We start from the raw sequence: 14,772 nt of genomic DNA on the forward strand, positions 1-14,772 counted from the left end.
AACTTTAGATATCGTACTCGCTTCCTGACAAGTTGCATAATTTCTGCTTTAGTAAAAATTAACTAGATAGATCGGAGAATGTGAGAATCAACAAGACCCCCCCCTAACCCCCCCCCCCCCCCCCCCCCCCCCCCCCCCCTCTAAATCCGCCGCTGAATAAGTGACAGTTGACTTCACGATTTCTGGCATTTTTTACTTGATCGTATTCCACAATTCTCTTGAAATAAAACGGGATAATATTTCTATATACCGGGGCAAAAAATGCTAACTGGTGATGCCAAGATTCCAACTCTGAAGCTTTACGTACAAATTGTTGTTAGATCATTATTCATTTTCATTTCAGTTAAACAAGGTGCTAAGAAATCTTGATTGCAATCTCTTTTTAATCTAAAGAAATCACAAGTGGCAGAGAAATGATCAACATCAACATTGTGTGTACAAGCAAAATGAAATGTTCGTGCTGAAAATAAGCCCGTTGTACTTGTGGATTTGTCTCGTGCCTTTACCGTAAAAGTCTGCTAGGACAACTTCAGAAGTCTGTTAAATAAATGATCTAAATGTAGTATTAAATCAAAATTAATCACCAAGAATCTAAATTCTAGCAACGAAGAGGTAATAAATAAAACGGGACTAAATTTCGGGAGTTTTTAAATATTTTATTTCTGGTACTGACAATTGAAGAGTTCAATAACAAAAGTCACTGTATCTTACAACCCCCGATCATCTTCACATCATGTATAAAAAGGAATGCTTTGACAAGTTACAGTTACTGTTTAAAACTCATTTCATGTAATGTTTACTACAACAGCCCACAAAGTAAGTCAATCTCTAGAAGAAAATAGCAGTTCTTTGAAGACAATAACTTCTTCCAAAAATTCTACAAATAAACAGTTGAAAGTTAGTATCAAATATGAAATTCCTGACATTCAGAACATGATTTTAACTAGGAATATCATTTTTGATACAAGAAAATATATAGTCTGTCAAAATATTGCAAATTTGTAAGATTTTTACAACTCCTCCTTCACTTTTTTTCCTTTTCTGCTGTATCCTTTCATTGGGTCTGTGCTCTCTTTAGCAAGGTATTTGATAAAATCATCTACTTCACGTCCACTCTGAAAAAAACAAGAGAAAGAAGGTAATTTCTAATAAGCATCAACAATCACGTGAAACAAGACCATACATAAATTGTGCATACCTAAAAAGGTGTGTGAAAAAGATTTGAGTTGTTATACAAATATTCATGGAACATATGAAATAGTTATCAAAAACTATTTGATATTGATATTTTAATTGCATATAGTGCTTACTTTTAGGGAATTATATCATACAATGATACATGAACTAAAATTATCTGTAAATCTGAAATGTGCACGATGAATCAACTTACCTCATATTTTTTAGGATTGCTCTTGGAGCCCTTTGGAGCAAAATATAATGTAGGGAAGCTGTAACGGAATATAAAATGAGTTAATTTAAGTAAGAAGCCATCTTTCTTTATTTTGAAAGACAAGAATAACTTCATAATCAAACACTAAAAACAACTATCATGTCAGTGCTTCAGCCCTATCATTAATTATCATAAAATTTTCAAAGGAATATATGTCGGCTAGGGTAGTCATCATAAGCACTTTTATTAAATTTGCATTTCCCTACAAATATAAAGCAGTGATAACCAACAATGCATTTTTTCATTTCTGACCAAGAAAAAAGTAATTCTGACCAAGAAAAAAGTAGCAATAAATAATTAGAAAAAAAAAAATCAACTTGTTTACTCACCCTCTCACTTCATATGGGCTAGGCACATCATTTGCTGTAGCATCCATCTTGGCAATAACTATATTTGGCTCATCCTTTAATTTTTCTGCTAATTCTTCATATTTAGGTGCCAAAGTTTTACAGTGTCCACACCATGGAGCATAGAACTCTATTAGGACATCTTTAGTGTCATCATTGACTATTTCATCAAAGTTTTTGGCCACTACAGTCTAAAAGATAAAATGTCACAAATACTAACTTGGTAAGAAATAATAACTTATATTTAAGTTTAATTAATACATAAATCCAAATTTTTTGAATCTGGTTTATTTTTGGTGCTTCTCGGTGCTTCCTTTCCATTATTTTAGAGGAAGATTCTACAAAACTTAATGCAGTGAGTACAGGACCAAACTCTCATAAATGGTGCTCATTCCGTGCAACACAAAATCTCAAATTTCTAAAAATGTTCCTTTCATACATAATGTTGGCTTTTTACCTTTAATGGTCCATCGTTGTCTGGAATTGGTTCAGATTTCAGGTATGGTTCCAATTTACCATCAAGAAAAGCTGTTACAAAAGTTTCAAAGGCATCCATCCTAAAATAATAAAAACACCAGTTCTGTGAACTTCTGTCAGTCATATCATTATATATTGAAAAAGCCGACAAAATAATTTTGAATAATTACTCTAAAACAAAGTTACTCCATGAAATCTTGGTAATATTTTTCTGATATTTGCAAAGAATTTTGATGGGTGAAATAATTTTTGTTTTTAAAAGGCCAAGATTATCTTACGTGAATTCCTCACTCATGACAAATTTCTTTCCACTGCTATCTTTGGCTGCCACCACTGGCTTGTCTCCCTCTGGAGCAGAGATCCCAAACTCCTCCAATTCTCCAGCAAAATCAGCCTTGTTAGACACAGCAAAGTTCACTTGTCTCCCTGCTTCAACAAGCTTCTTGCCCACCTTCAATACCCTTGAATATAAAAGAACAGACTTCACAAGAGAAATGAATTACATAAACTATATGCTTATGTGTGTTAGCAAAATACATGACCAATTAGGTTTTCTAACTTAACAGACCATGCTACATATTGTAATGCTGCTTACATTGACCCCTTCAAAATAATTTTTTTACAATGCACTTTCCACTGTAATAGGTGTACAGGTGGTTTACCTGTTTCTCCAGTAGTTACTTCCTTTAGGATTGAGCTTGTAGTCAGCATTGTAATATGCCACCACCAAAGGTTGCTTGAACTGATCAGCATTAGAGGGAGTCCTGAAGCCTGCAAGACCATGGCTGGAAACAAGATAAGATTGGTTCGTTTAACACAAAGATGAAGCTGACAATCAACTAGCAACCATTGTTCCACATAGTAGAAAGTTTTACTTAACAATCTGAAAATGGTCGACTATAGAACAATACATCAATTGCTCTTTGTCATCATGCTTCAGGCCTATCATTAGATATCAGTGAACCCTCAAATGAGTAAGGAATTGTCGACTTCATGAGTTCATCATCAGCATGGTTAGGAAGTTCCAGCAATTACAATGCAATAAATAGAGTACTGATAACTTTAAAAATCACCAGTCATTATCTAGATAAATAAATTATTAAGTTAATTGATAAAATATGTTATTGCAGCAATATCTTACCTTGTTTTTTGTTTACTGCTTTATTCATTTTTATTTTAGTTATTTATTTATTAGTATCATTTTTTAAAGGTGGGGTTGGGTGGGTGGGTGGGTGGGGTTTGGATGGTGTACTTACACATTGTCCATGATCCAGGACTTTATCTTATGTAAAGTGGCATCTCCATCATACTTCTTTGTAGTGGATTCCAACTTCACCTGCAACTTCGGTGGTTGGAAGATGACAATATCACTGAAAAATAATAATTTCACTGCATACTCATATCAGAATTAATTAAATCAAGTAATTTTCAACATTTTTTCACACCTGTCAAAATAGTTCAATTTATATCTTACAGGTTGACTCCCTATCACACTATATGTATTAATAATAATAATCATTATTAGAACAAAGACAAAAATATCAGAAAATAATTAAAATCCATGTCTCAGGCCTATCAAGCACAATCATATTGGTGTGATCAGAAAGTTCAAATGTCTGCATATTAATTCATCACTGACATGGACTGCTCTCTATTGTTTATCACTAATATAAATATATATCTATCTATCTACAAAAGATTACAAACACACGTACGTTTTCATTCAAGGCAACATCAGATGTGCGTTAATTAATGAAATAAAATTGTTTCTAGAGAACCACTCCTAAATAAAGTTGGCTACCAGACAGGTTACAATAATTTTGTGGTTTGATTTGTTGGGATGGGTGTATCTGCAATCATGAGGATATCCCAATCCAACAGAGATCAATGTACTTACTCGCTGTAGTCCTGCTTTTTCAGTACATCACTCTCAGTTGTGTGAGCAAAACGGAATTTTTCACTCAAACCTTCTGCTGCTTTTTGGAACTGCTTTGCAATGTCACTCTCTGCACTCTTGAAAAATCCTACAACGCAAATGAAATTGACATTGAACTCCATGTTTGATATTAAACAAATTAAACATTTGATATTAAACAAATTAAATCGTGTTTTAATACATATAAAGTTTCATTATGGACAAGTATTTGCTTGATCGCATTAGGGTGGTATCTCAGAATTCCAACCAATCATTCATGTGCTCAGATAAGACATGAAATAATTACTACTTCTCAAGGAATTACATTCTTACACTAGCACTGTTCATTCAATTATCAAAATATCTTTTTGTTCTTGAAGAAATATCTTCACATACCAACAATGCTGTGTTCTTCATTATCCAGGAATTTTTCTAAGTCAGCCACTGATGTGAGTGTTTTGGAGCTTGGGCCCGCTTTGGATCTCATGTAGGACACAATGCCAGCTACAATACAGTATCCCCATTAAGTTAATTATGCATGTGACATAGTAATTTTAGGCATCTTTTTTTTTTTTTTTTTTGAAACATTAACTTTAGCTTGATCAAATTCAGACGGTATTATATCTAAGAGTTGATGTGACAGAAAAACTACTTAAAACCAAGACTAGTGGATATAAGAAGCCTCTTTCTACTCTACTGACATTTTTTATGGTTCAAATATTTACTTCATAAAAATGTGTTACTCAGAGGCTGTTTTGAGAGATTATTACAAGAATTACATGACAACACTATGTATGTTAGTCATTCAGTCACATTTCACAACACAACTTCAACTAGATTGTACAGTATTAGATTTTAAAAATTTCCTTCGTGTGAAATATTTACATGCATCTCTGGGACCATTGTAATCAGAAGCCACCTCTCCTCCCTTGAAGATTTTCAGAGTTGGATATCCAGACACTCCAAATTTACCACAGGTTTCTGTGTTGGCAGTACAGTCCACCTAAAAGCAAAATGTAACATGTGAGAACTTTTTAAAGTAGATTCTAGATTTTTTGTTCAAAATGGTATCTCAGTTCTGTATTGTGAAAAGTTGACTCTTGCATAAATTACAGTCATGTGTTATAGCATATACCTTTGCTGAACTTGGGAAGAGCCATTCCACATGAAAGTGAACATTTGAGTTATACCAGTGATACATTTTTGTGTAATATTTGTATTATTTTGACTTGCCCCGTTATTTTCACCATTTTATACCACCCTCTAACACAGAATTAAAAATAAAAAGTCAAACTAAAATATGCCAAATGTGCACATTACTCATATGATTCAAATGCTCCCCTTTTTTGGTGGAACAACCTGTTGCTGATACAAACATAAAATAGTACTGTAAAACCCTAACTAGCATTGTGATGTTACCAATTCTAAACTGGGACAAGATGATAAATTTAGTTTCCAAACATCATTGCTGCAGGGTACATGAGATGGAAGATAAATGACTCAGCAGAAGAGAAATTATATGTTATATGTTTCTTCCTTTCTCATTAAAGCTTATTGTGCAATAAAAACATCCATCAGCATACTGTTACCATGTGTCACCTCCCCTCTTTAATGATAAATCCATGCTGGCAAAAGCTCATTTCAGGCAAATCAAGGATGACCTGTATACAATTCTTAAAACATGGAAAGAAAATTTAAAACCATAAACTACACCTATGGATGGGTTCTGAACTTATAAGTGTTCACTCTTCTTATCAAATGGCCCTCACCTTTATCAATGGGACAGGTGGATCATTTTTTTTCAATGTTATGGATGCTTTGTCATATTCTGGTGCCAATCTTTTACAATGCCCACACCTGAATAGTAAGAAGTTCATAAATGAATTATAAGGTATATTTGATTATGCATATTAAAATAGTTAATCAATAAAAAATGTAATAATTAATACAAATATATGAAATAATACAAAACACAAGGGCACTTTATTTAACGTCCAGTGTTACTTGCTTTTTGATATTATAATTCAACAAAATATTCTTTGCATTATACGTGGCACCAGTACAGTGTCATGGATATTTAATATTTCACTCCAGCGACCATCTTACAATTATTTACTTCGGAAGCTCCCCTGACATTCTTCAGTAGATAATAATTGAAACTTCAAATTTTAAGTAATTGTCCACAATTTGAAAAACTATGAAAAGATATATAACTTTCTCTGTAAAATTGTTTCCTTATCTGTTATATGGCACTGATTCTACTTTCAGTTATAATTAACAAAACATGAATATATAAAGTGTTCAGTCTTTTGGTGAAAATACTGACAGAATGTTCTCGAAAAAAAGGGCATGAACATTGTTTTATGTAAGATACACTGGTTTCAAAAATCAATACAACACAAATTAACACCTGGAAATAATAATAACTGTACGAAAAGTAAAGTGTTCAAGTGGCAAACTCGGCTTCCATGATACAAGGCAAAACAAACAAGGGGGGGGGAGCACTGTTGCAAAATAAGGGGAAAGAATAGGAGAAAAAAGTGTCTCTGCAAATACAGTACATAACTTTAAGGCTGAAGTTTAACATAACTTGATTTTCACAATTTTATTTGACTTCAACGTTTGACACAATAAAGCGGCGGTTACTGCTAAGAAGGTACAAGAAATCATATTTTAAATATTGACATTTTGCATTTTAAAACATATTTCAATCGATCAAAGCGTATGTTATGCAATTTAAAAAATTGAAAGTACAGACTGCAGCCGGCCGGCTTCTCGCACGTGTTACAATGACTTACCAGGGTGCAAAAAACTCGACCAAAGCAACTTCATGGTCACCTATTTTGTCTGCAAAATCAGCATCTGTGTACTCCAAAACTTCGGTGTCCTCAGACAAGACACTTGTCACAGCAATCAGAACCAGGATGAGAACGTGTCGAGCCATCTCGTAAATACCGGTGCAGTGTCTCGCCCTCCACTGATAATATGTTTCTTTTCCAAGATGGCTGGTCAACGTGGATATAGTGTGTCGAGTTGTGATTGGTTGTTATTCAAGCAAATTACCTCGTAGCACCTCGCATTTTTCGTCACTTCCGGTAATTGATATGTGGATTTTAACGTTTTAAGCGTGAAATGAATGTAGAAATGTATTGAATTAAGACTAAAAGCCATACAACAAAAACTTTAATTTAAAACAAAGCTAATAACATTAAATCAATAAAGTGCGGAGTATCGACCACCTAGAGAATAAAATACAATGTAACGCCAGTATCATTCAACAAGGCTCCGTGGTGTAGCGGTTATCACATCTGCCTAACACGCAGAAGGTCCCCGGTTCGATCCCGGGCGGAACCATTTTTCCCCCCCCCTTTCTCCGTATCATTACGTACCATGTATTTCCGTGCAATACCAATAATAATTTAAAAAGAAAAAAAAAAAACTTTTCAAACCCCGATCTAGGTGTGACAGGAATGGAAGTCCGAGGTCCCATAATGATTAGTACAGGTTAAGGTTAGTGGGAGTATTACGGTTAATATATGGGACGAATATTACCTGTACACAGTTGTGGGGAGCAGACTACCTTTCCTGTTACGTCGGTTTAAAACGTAAGTCAAGAAAGGCAATAAGTTTGTATCACCAAGTAAAAGGACAAGTATAAGATTAAAAAAAAAACAAAAACAAAAACAAATAGTACATAACCCACTTAATGAACTCATCTGAGAAGTAACATTTTTCGATAATTTCTAACAAAAAATGCCATGAATAAAGATTGCCAAAAATAATTTGATTCATCGCATCCTGACGACCTTATCCAGCTGTCAACCGCTATGACAAAATTTAAATTGCACGCAACCCAAAGAAAAAACCCAGATTGTAACAGAGTTATGAAGAGTATCAGGAATGTAGCTGAAGTTTAAAAAAACACTATTTACCAATGGAAAATTGGCTAAATCTTTCACTGAGCATCTGCAACTTTGCAGTGATGATATGGCATACAACCTTAACCAGGACCCAATTTGTTTTCTCTTTCATATTGTCTTATTACCAGTCATTTCACTGTAATATTAGATTTATATATAATGAAAAACCACTAATCAAATATATAATACTGAATGACCAAAGTTTATTTATAATTGTAATGACATTAATCTAACTACATGTAACGGCATACATGAACCAGAGTGTAAATTTCTTAGATTACCATCAATTTTCTGGTTTCTTTTATAATTGTTTTGGATAAGCCTGACTTCCAATATGTTTCACTCAGCAATAGTAAATAACCTTGTTCAAAAGAAGATCTACAAATGTACTATGATAAATGTTACAGTGTACTTGGAATTTTGCCATTTCAGAATGTGGTATGGACTTGTCAGATTTACAGTTCAGATCCCAGATGACATGTGCCATAATAAGGTTGGAAGATGGCCCAGACATCCCCAAAATGTTAAGAGGATTTTCTAAAGACAACTGTATATTATGCTTGCACATCATTTTTTGTGATTTGCCCAAGTGTATTTTCAAGTGATCACTACTTGGACTTGAAAGTCGGATTGCATGCTTATAATTATTAAGACATCTCTGCCATAGCTTTACAGTCCATGTCAAACGGTCTTGCATTTGCAAAACACCAGATTATATCACTCTTGGTTTACGTCCTTTCAAAAAAGAATGCTTTATAGAGGAGGTATCTGTGAGGGATACTATCGAAAGCCCTCCGATTTGCAATCCTCTAAGTGCTGACTGAAATAGAAAATGAAATCTTGATCATATCCTTTTTTATTCCTTTCATATAAGAAGAAAAAAAAAAAAAAAAAAAAAACGTAAATTTTCATCATATTATAAAGCACTTTTAAAAAAGTATTTACAATATAATATTACTGTGAAGCTTTGGTGTAAGTTAGCAGCCAAATTTCAAAGGGTGCATTGCTTTAAAATTTCAAAGAAAATACATTATTTATCATCATTAGACATGAAATTTTTATTACCCTAACAATTAAAACTAAAGACAGTAAATGATAAAATAGTTTTGATAACTTTAAAATTGTTATTCGTGTATGAATAAGTTAAAAATGTAAAATCTGCATTCATTTTAAGATGTTATCTTTCTTTTACCTTTACTGAGAAGGCAGAGGACAAAAAATAAATAAGAATAAAAATTTTTAAAAAATATGATCAAAAATGAAGGACAAGCTAAGCTAAATAGTTGTATCTGAATTACTAATGTCCGTTACACCTACCACTCTTCCTTGTCCCAATCCTCTCATTTTAACTCTGACAACTTTGATACCCAGTGTTTCTACTGCCCGCTTAGCTACAGACATGGCAGAGGCTTGAGCCGCCATAGTGCTGCCCTTTTTCTTGTTCTTAAAACCCTCAAGACCCTTAAAAAACAAAAATATTTTAACATTGAAATAATTTTTTCCATTTCCTCTTTATATTGATGGTTAACATTGTAACATTTCAAGGCTATGCCAATAATGACATAAATTAAGATTAATTGTAAATAAGTGATCCTTCAAGCATTTTTCTGTTAGAAAACTGCTTAATTTGGAATAGTATACTTAAATCAATTAATCAAAAGAGCAATCTTCCATGCAATATCTGAGGCAGAAAATGTTGTTAGCAAAGCATCGAATTTGAAATATGTTAATTGCATGAGTTTAAAATGCAAGAGAAAGATATGCTACATACCCCTGACCATGAAAAATATTGTTTACCTGTAAAAATAATAAAAAATTGAAGTATGCCAACAAAGAGTATTACAAGTTTTTCTTCTTCTTTTTCATTTTGATGGATATGTGCATATCAAGTTTTTTCAATTCTTTAAAGTCTTCAATAAAACATGTTCTTATAACACACAATAACAATACTGATAAACTTAAAATGTCAAATCAAATTAATTTATCAAATAAAAAGAGTACAAAAACTATATTTCAAATGTAATCCATGCATTCATCAACAATAATTGATACATGAAAACAAACCTTTCTTTCTTCTTACCTGTATGATCTGTGACAGAATAAACTATGTTGTTGTTTGAGCATTTCATATGTACAATTGGGAGCTCATCATACCGTACATTATTTACAACTGTTGCACCTGTTAAGTGGTCGGGAAAAACTTTCCTGCCCCATGAAAAATCTGTAAATGTTTTCCTGGTGGAATGACACAAAGGGGAATATTTTGGTTGCAAGCTACATACAAAGTTTTAATTTGAATTTTTGAGATAAAATGAAAAATAATTTAAAATAAATATCCTTCAGCATGCCTACTTTTCAGAGCTGACTAAACACCTCTTTGAATGTTAAATTTATATGCATTCTGTTTTAAAAGTGGCACTGTGCTCACATTATACATTTTGCTATGGAAAATCCAACCCTTTTAACTTACTCCTCAAATTCTGTATAAAATGTTTCACCTACATTTTGAGACCTGAAAAGACAACAGGGCAGCAAAACAGTCAGATGTACAGGCATGAAGCAGAAAATAATAATGCAAGAATTACTGAAAGTTTTTTGTTAATTCTGATGCAATATTGCTTGTAATGCTTAACAGCAGAATCACCACCAAATATTAATTATGGTCACATGGATATGCAAAAAAATTACTAACATAAGGTTTTAGTCTAATGAAGTCAGACGTGAAAAATGAAACAAGGCAGCAACTTGTCAAAGGCAAAGACAAAAAACGGAAAATAATACTGCACAAAATAGGCTCCCGTCATTTTTGATGCAATATTTTATTAGGTTTAACTGCAACATCAACATAAAATTTTAATTGTGCACAACAGGTAATACCAATGTAAGTAAAATGTCAACAAGCATAAGGCTTCAGGCCCATGAGATTTCAAGTTCACACTTTGAAAATGCCAGAAAGAGCTAAATGAAAATTCCACGAAAAAATTGCATAAATTCAATAAAAAATGATAATCCAACAGAGTTGGTTCACTAATTTGAGCTGTATGTCAATCCTAAGAATAGTTCTTGTTATTAAAAAAAAAAAAGTAAGTAATTCAGTTTTCCTTACATAATGTTTGTGGTGGCAGTGCACAAGGTAGGTTTTTTTTGCTAATTTTGATACATTAGATAATGATTAACTGTATAAATACCACCAATGTTAATTATCCACTATAAATAACATGGACATTTAGAACTTATGATTACCACTGGGCTTCATACCCTTGGGAGTTCTAAGTCCCACATTGAAAATGCCAATACGTGAAAGACAAAAATTTCACTTAAATGTAAACTTCAAGAAAAAGAAGCCAACTTGACTGCTTTTCCAACTCGGGCTGCATTTTAGTCCTATGTGTCTTTTTTTCTTAGTTTCAAAATCATAAGTAACACGGTTTTCCTTTAATGGTCATCAAGGCAGCAGTGTCCAAAATAGTTTTCTTCAATTTTAATGCTACATTACATAATGCTTAACAGCATAATTATCACCAATTTTTTTTTCAAAATCACAACTTGAAAATACTACAAAGTGAAAAATGAAAAATTCACAAAAAAAGCATATCTTAGGGACCATTCCCACAGATATTTGGAACAATCTATCTCCCTGGGGAGTCTCACTAAATTTGGAACCTACATGAAAGGAAGACTGCTTAATCCTGTAATGGTTTCTCTGCCTCTCAAACGCCTCCCCAAGTGTCGTCCCTCGACCGGTTGAATTGAGCCGCGATTTAATTACTGTGCCCCTGCAGGGACAATGCGTGGGGAGGCGTGTGAGAGGTGGAGAGACCATTACAGGACTAAGCGGTCTTCCTTTGATGTAGGTCTGCCATATTTAAGTCGAGGCCTTGCTAGCACTCAACTCTTCTCATTCTGAATGGTCCCAAAGTCAAGACTTTGGGCTATCTCAGATGATTCCAATTATGATGGTTCTATCTTCAGACTTACAATTTATATTCACGGGTTAATCCTTCTTCAAGTGTTAAATTTTTTTTCTTTATGCTTTTGTCTAGCAGATAATGGGTGGTACTTAATCCCACACTTGGTACTGAAATATATAAAAAGTTGCTGTTACATAGTTGCTGTAAAAAAAAAAAATTTGCAATCAGAGAAAATTATTACAATGAGCAAAAATAAAAATAAACTAGAAGATCAGAGAGGCGATACAGCCTCCGGGTATTGTACCACCAGCTGGATTAAGCACATTCATATGAAAAAAAAAGGGAAACCACCTCCAGTGTTGTGCTCAGCAAGCTCTACAAAAAGCAGTTAACAATCAAGAGTTCCCATTTTTTTGTGGAAAATTACAATTTATAACAAAATCATGGGAGAAAGGAAAAGGGCAAATCCAAATTTGTGAAGTGCGGTTCATGGTGAAAAGTAAGTCAAATGTCAAAGTCAAGATCACAGGAAGGCTGTCAATATATGAGTTTCTATTCAAGTTCAGTAGTATCTATGGGTATATCTAAATAAATCCTGGGATATAAGGGAGGGGAATCTTTTCCAAGTCATTTCATGGTGAAAAGTAAGCCAAGAAGTTCAAAAGTACCTATGAGTGTATCTCTGCCAGTTTTGGAGATATAAGGGACAGAAAATATGCAAGGCTCAGTTCATGGTGAAAAGTAAGTCAAAGGTCAATTCTAAGATCACAGTTAGATTGCCAGTATTTGAGTTCCTATTTAAGCTCAATAGTAACTAAGGGCGTATCTCTGATAAGTTTGCAGTTATTTCATATTTTAATTTCACAACTAAATATTGCTACATTGAACTTTTTGATGGAAAACAAAACAAGGCAGCAAAGCTGTAAAATGTACGGACAAAAAGCAGAAAATAATAATGCACAAAATAGGTTACTGTCAATTCTGATGCAATAATACATTATGCTTATTTGCAAAGTCAACATCAAATTTAAATTATGCACATCAGATAATACTGATATAAGTAAATGTGTAACAAGCATTAGGCTATGGGCCCCTGAGAGTTCAAGTTTACACTTTGAAAATGCCAGAATGAAAAAAATGAAAATTTCACAAAAAATTGCATAAATTCAATAAAAAAATGATCATCCAATAACACATTTCAAGGAAAACCAATAGGAGATATTAAGCATTAAATTTTGCAAATTTTGGACAAAGGTGCATTGCGATGAAGGCTACACCTAGACCAGTGTACCGACAGAGCTCAAAATTTTTGTGGAACAAGATGAGATTATGTGTTACCTTAATCCAAGAGATGGGTACCCAGGCCCTTGTAGACTAGGAGAAGAAGTGGTAACAGTCATGTGGAGACAGGGCTGATGGAAAAGACGGGTCAGGACTAAAACCAAGTGTACCGCCAGCACCCCGCTGGTGGTATAATTAATCAAGTTCTTAATAGTACGTAAGATTTTTGCCCAAATTGCATATTACAGAATTAAGAAGATAATTCTAATCTGTAAATTCCCTAATAATTTGATTGATAACTTTCAGACTTGTTTTAAATCATCCACTGTATCAACCTACCTTGCAGAACTGTACATTCAACAGCCTGAAGACTTGACTTATGTTCACAAATACTTCTAAAGAGACAGTTGTTAGAATTTCTGGTAACTTGAAATACTTTTCTCAGCATTTTAACAATAACTGACAGAAAAGTGATGGCATAAATTTCACATAAATCTGAAAAAAAAAAAAAAACAAAGATACATTATGAGTTATATCATAACAAACAAAGGCATCAAGTCTGAAGCTAATTTTTTTCAATCAACTTCCAATTTAAATCAGGCTCTACAGCTACATGTTAATGTTATAACATTTTACCCAACCTGTCTGCTTTACTTCCTTCTCTTGGACACATCTATGAAGGTCATTGCTAGTACCTTTATGCAGTGAGTTCCACCTTGTCCAAATGAACACATATCTGGTAAATCTAACTATCTTATGTGTCAGAAGTTTTAAGAAGTTCAGATAGGAGTTCAGAAGTTCTAAATAATCAGCCTTAAGCTCTCCTTTTTACCTTTATTTTTGGGTTAATATATTGCTCAAGTCTTAACATGACTTCAATTGCAAATAAAAAATAAATAAATAAAATAATAATAATAATAATAATAAACACTGTTTTAGATATTTCTCTTAACTCTAAACTAAATGAGTTGCACATTGCTGAAAACCCAATGATTTTTCCCGATGACTCTAGATTGAGAAGTCCATTTACTCGTCAGCATGGCTATCCACATTCCCAAATCCTGATCAATACTGGCAAGAGTCAATCACAGGTCATAACAGAATTCCACAAGTTTTAAATATATTCAGTCAACTAAGAAAAGTGATTTTATTAAATTATTTTAAAAACAATCCAGGTAAAGATTAACCAGATTCGAGGCAAAGCAGAAACGTTCGCTATATACACTCTTACTGTAAGAAGTACACATGTACATGTACTTACAACCATTAAGTCACATTCAAAGTTTTAACTAGTAGTACTAGCTACAACTACTAATAATATTACGTTATCATACCGAAACATACCTTAGTTTTTGAGATTACTGTAACAGCTAACGTCATACACAAGGTAACATGAGTATCACATGAGAATAATCTTTAAAACATAAGAGCACTTGCACGCTCAACACGCACAGAGCTGCCAACAGCCTCA

The 14,772-nt window shown here is 33.3% G+C and overlaps 2 protein-coding genes and 1 non-coding gene across 3 annotated transcripts; 1 reads left to right on the top strand and 2 right to left on the bottom strand.

Annotated features, from left to right (window-relative positions):
* Window positions 1-635: 635 nt before the first annotated feature.
* Window positions 636-7,221, bottom strand: LOC106158083 (protein disulfide-isomerase A3-like). The gene is made up of 12 exons (XM_013533942.3): window positions 6,988-7,221; window positions 5,959-6,046; window positions 5,075-5,192; window positions 4,586-4,693; window positions 4,172-4,298; window positions 3,531-3,644; window positions 2,937-3,059; window positions 2,553-2,735; window positions 2,255-2,354; window positions 1,780-1,988; window positions 1,391-1,448; window positions 636-1,115 (listed from the first exon to the last, which is right to left on the bottom strand). Exons 1-12 carry the CDS (start codon window positions 7,131-7,133, stop codon window positions 1,011-1,013), a joined length of 1,479 nt encoding a protein of 492 aa, XP_013389396.1. The 5' UTR covers window positions 7,134-7,221; the 3' UTR covers window positions 636-1,010.
* A 249-nt stretch (window positions 7,222-7,470) lies between these two features.
* On the top strand, window positions 7,471-7,543 carry Trnav-aac (transfer RNA valine (anticodon AAC)). Its single transcript has one exon. It is a non-coding gene; the product is annotated as a tRNA-Val (tRNA).
* Window positions 7,544-8,288: 745 nt separating this feature from the next.
* LOC106158071 (small ribosomal subunit protein uS11m) lies at window positions 8,289-13,962 on the bottom strand. Its single transcript, XM_013533916.3, has 8 exons — window positions 13,943-13,962; window positions 13,641-13,796; window positions 12,088-12,187; window positions 10,580-10,621; window positions 10,190-10,344; window positions 9,881-9,906; window positions 9,427-9,570; window positions 8,289-8,929 (listed from the first exon to the last, which is right to left on the bottom strand). The coding sequence occupies exons 2-8, from the start codon at window positions 13,747-13,749 to the stop codon at window positions 8,822-8,824; spliced, it is 684 nt and encodes a 227-aa protein (XP_013389370.1). The 5' UTR covers window positions 13,750-13,796; window positions 13,943-13,962; the 3' UTR covers window positions 8,289-8,821.
* Between the last annotated feature and the right edge of the window lie 810 nt (window positions 13,963-14,772).

This window comes from Lingula anatina, chromosome 1 (genome assembly GCF_051362555.1).
Source record: "Lingula anatina isolate TDL-2025a chromosome 1, LinAna3.0, whole genome shotgun sequence".
NCBI lineage: Eukaryota > Metazoa > Brachiopoda > Lingulata > Lingulida > Lingulidae > Lingula > Lingula anatina.

Bases quoted from the DNA above. Each gene is read 5' to 3' on its own strand.
- LOC106158083 (XM_013533942.3), bottom strand. From the start codon at position 7,133: ATGGCTCGACACGTTCTCATCCTGGTTCTGATTGCTGTGACAAGTGTC. The intron at 4,299-4,585 runs GTATGTGAAGAT...TTTGCGTTGTAG, and splicing joins TGAAGAACACAGCATTGTTG to GATTTTTCAAGAGTGCAGAG. The intron at 3,645-4,171 runs GTAAGTACATTG...ATTATTTTTCAG, and splicing joins AAAAAGCAGGACTACAGCGA to TGATATTGTCATCTTCCAAC.
- LOC106158071 (XM_013533916.3), bottom strand. From the start codon at position 13,749: ATGCTGAGAAAAGTATTTCAAGTTACCAGAAATTCTAACAACTGTCTC. The intron at 10,345-10,579 runs GTAAGTTAAAAG...TCATTCCACCAG, and splicing joins TTTTATACAGAATTTGAGGA to GAAAACATTTACAGATTTTT. The intron at 8,930-9,426 runs GTAGGTGTAACG...TTTCTATTTCAG, and splicing joins GATTGGGACAAGGAAGAGTG to TCAGCACTTAGAGGATTGCA.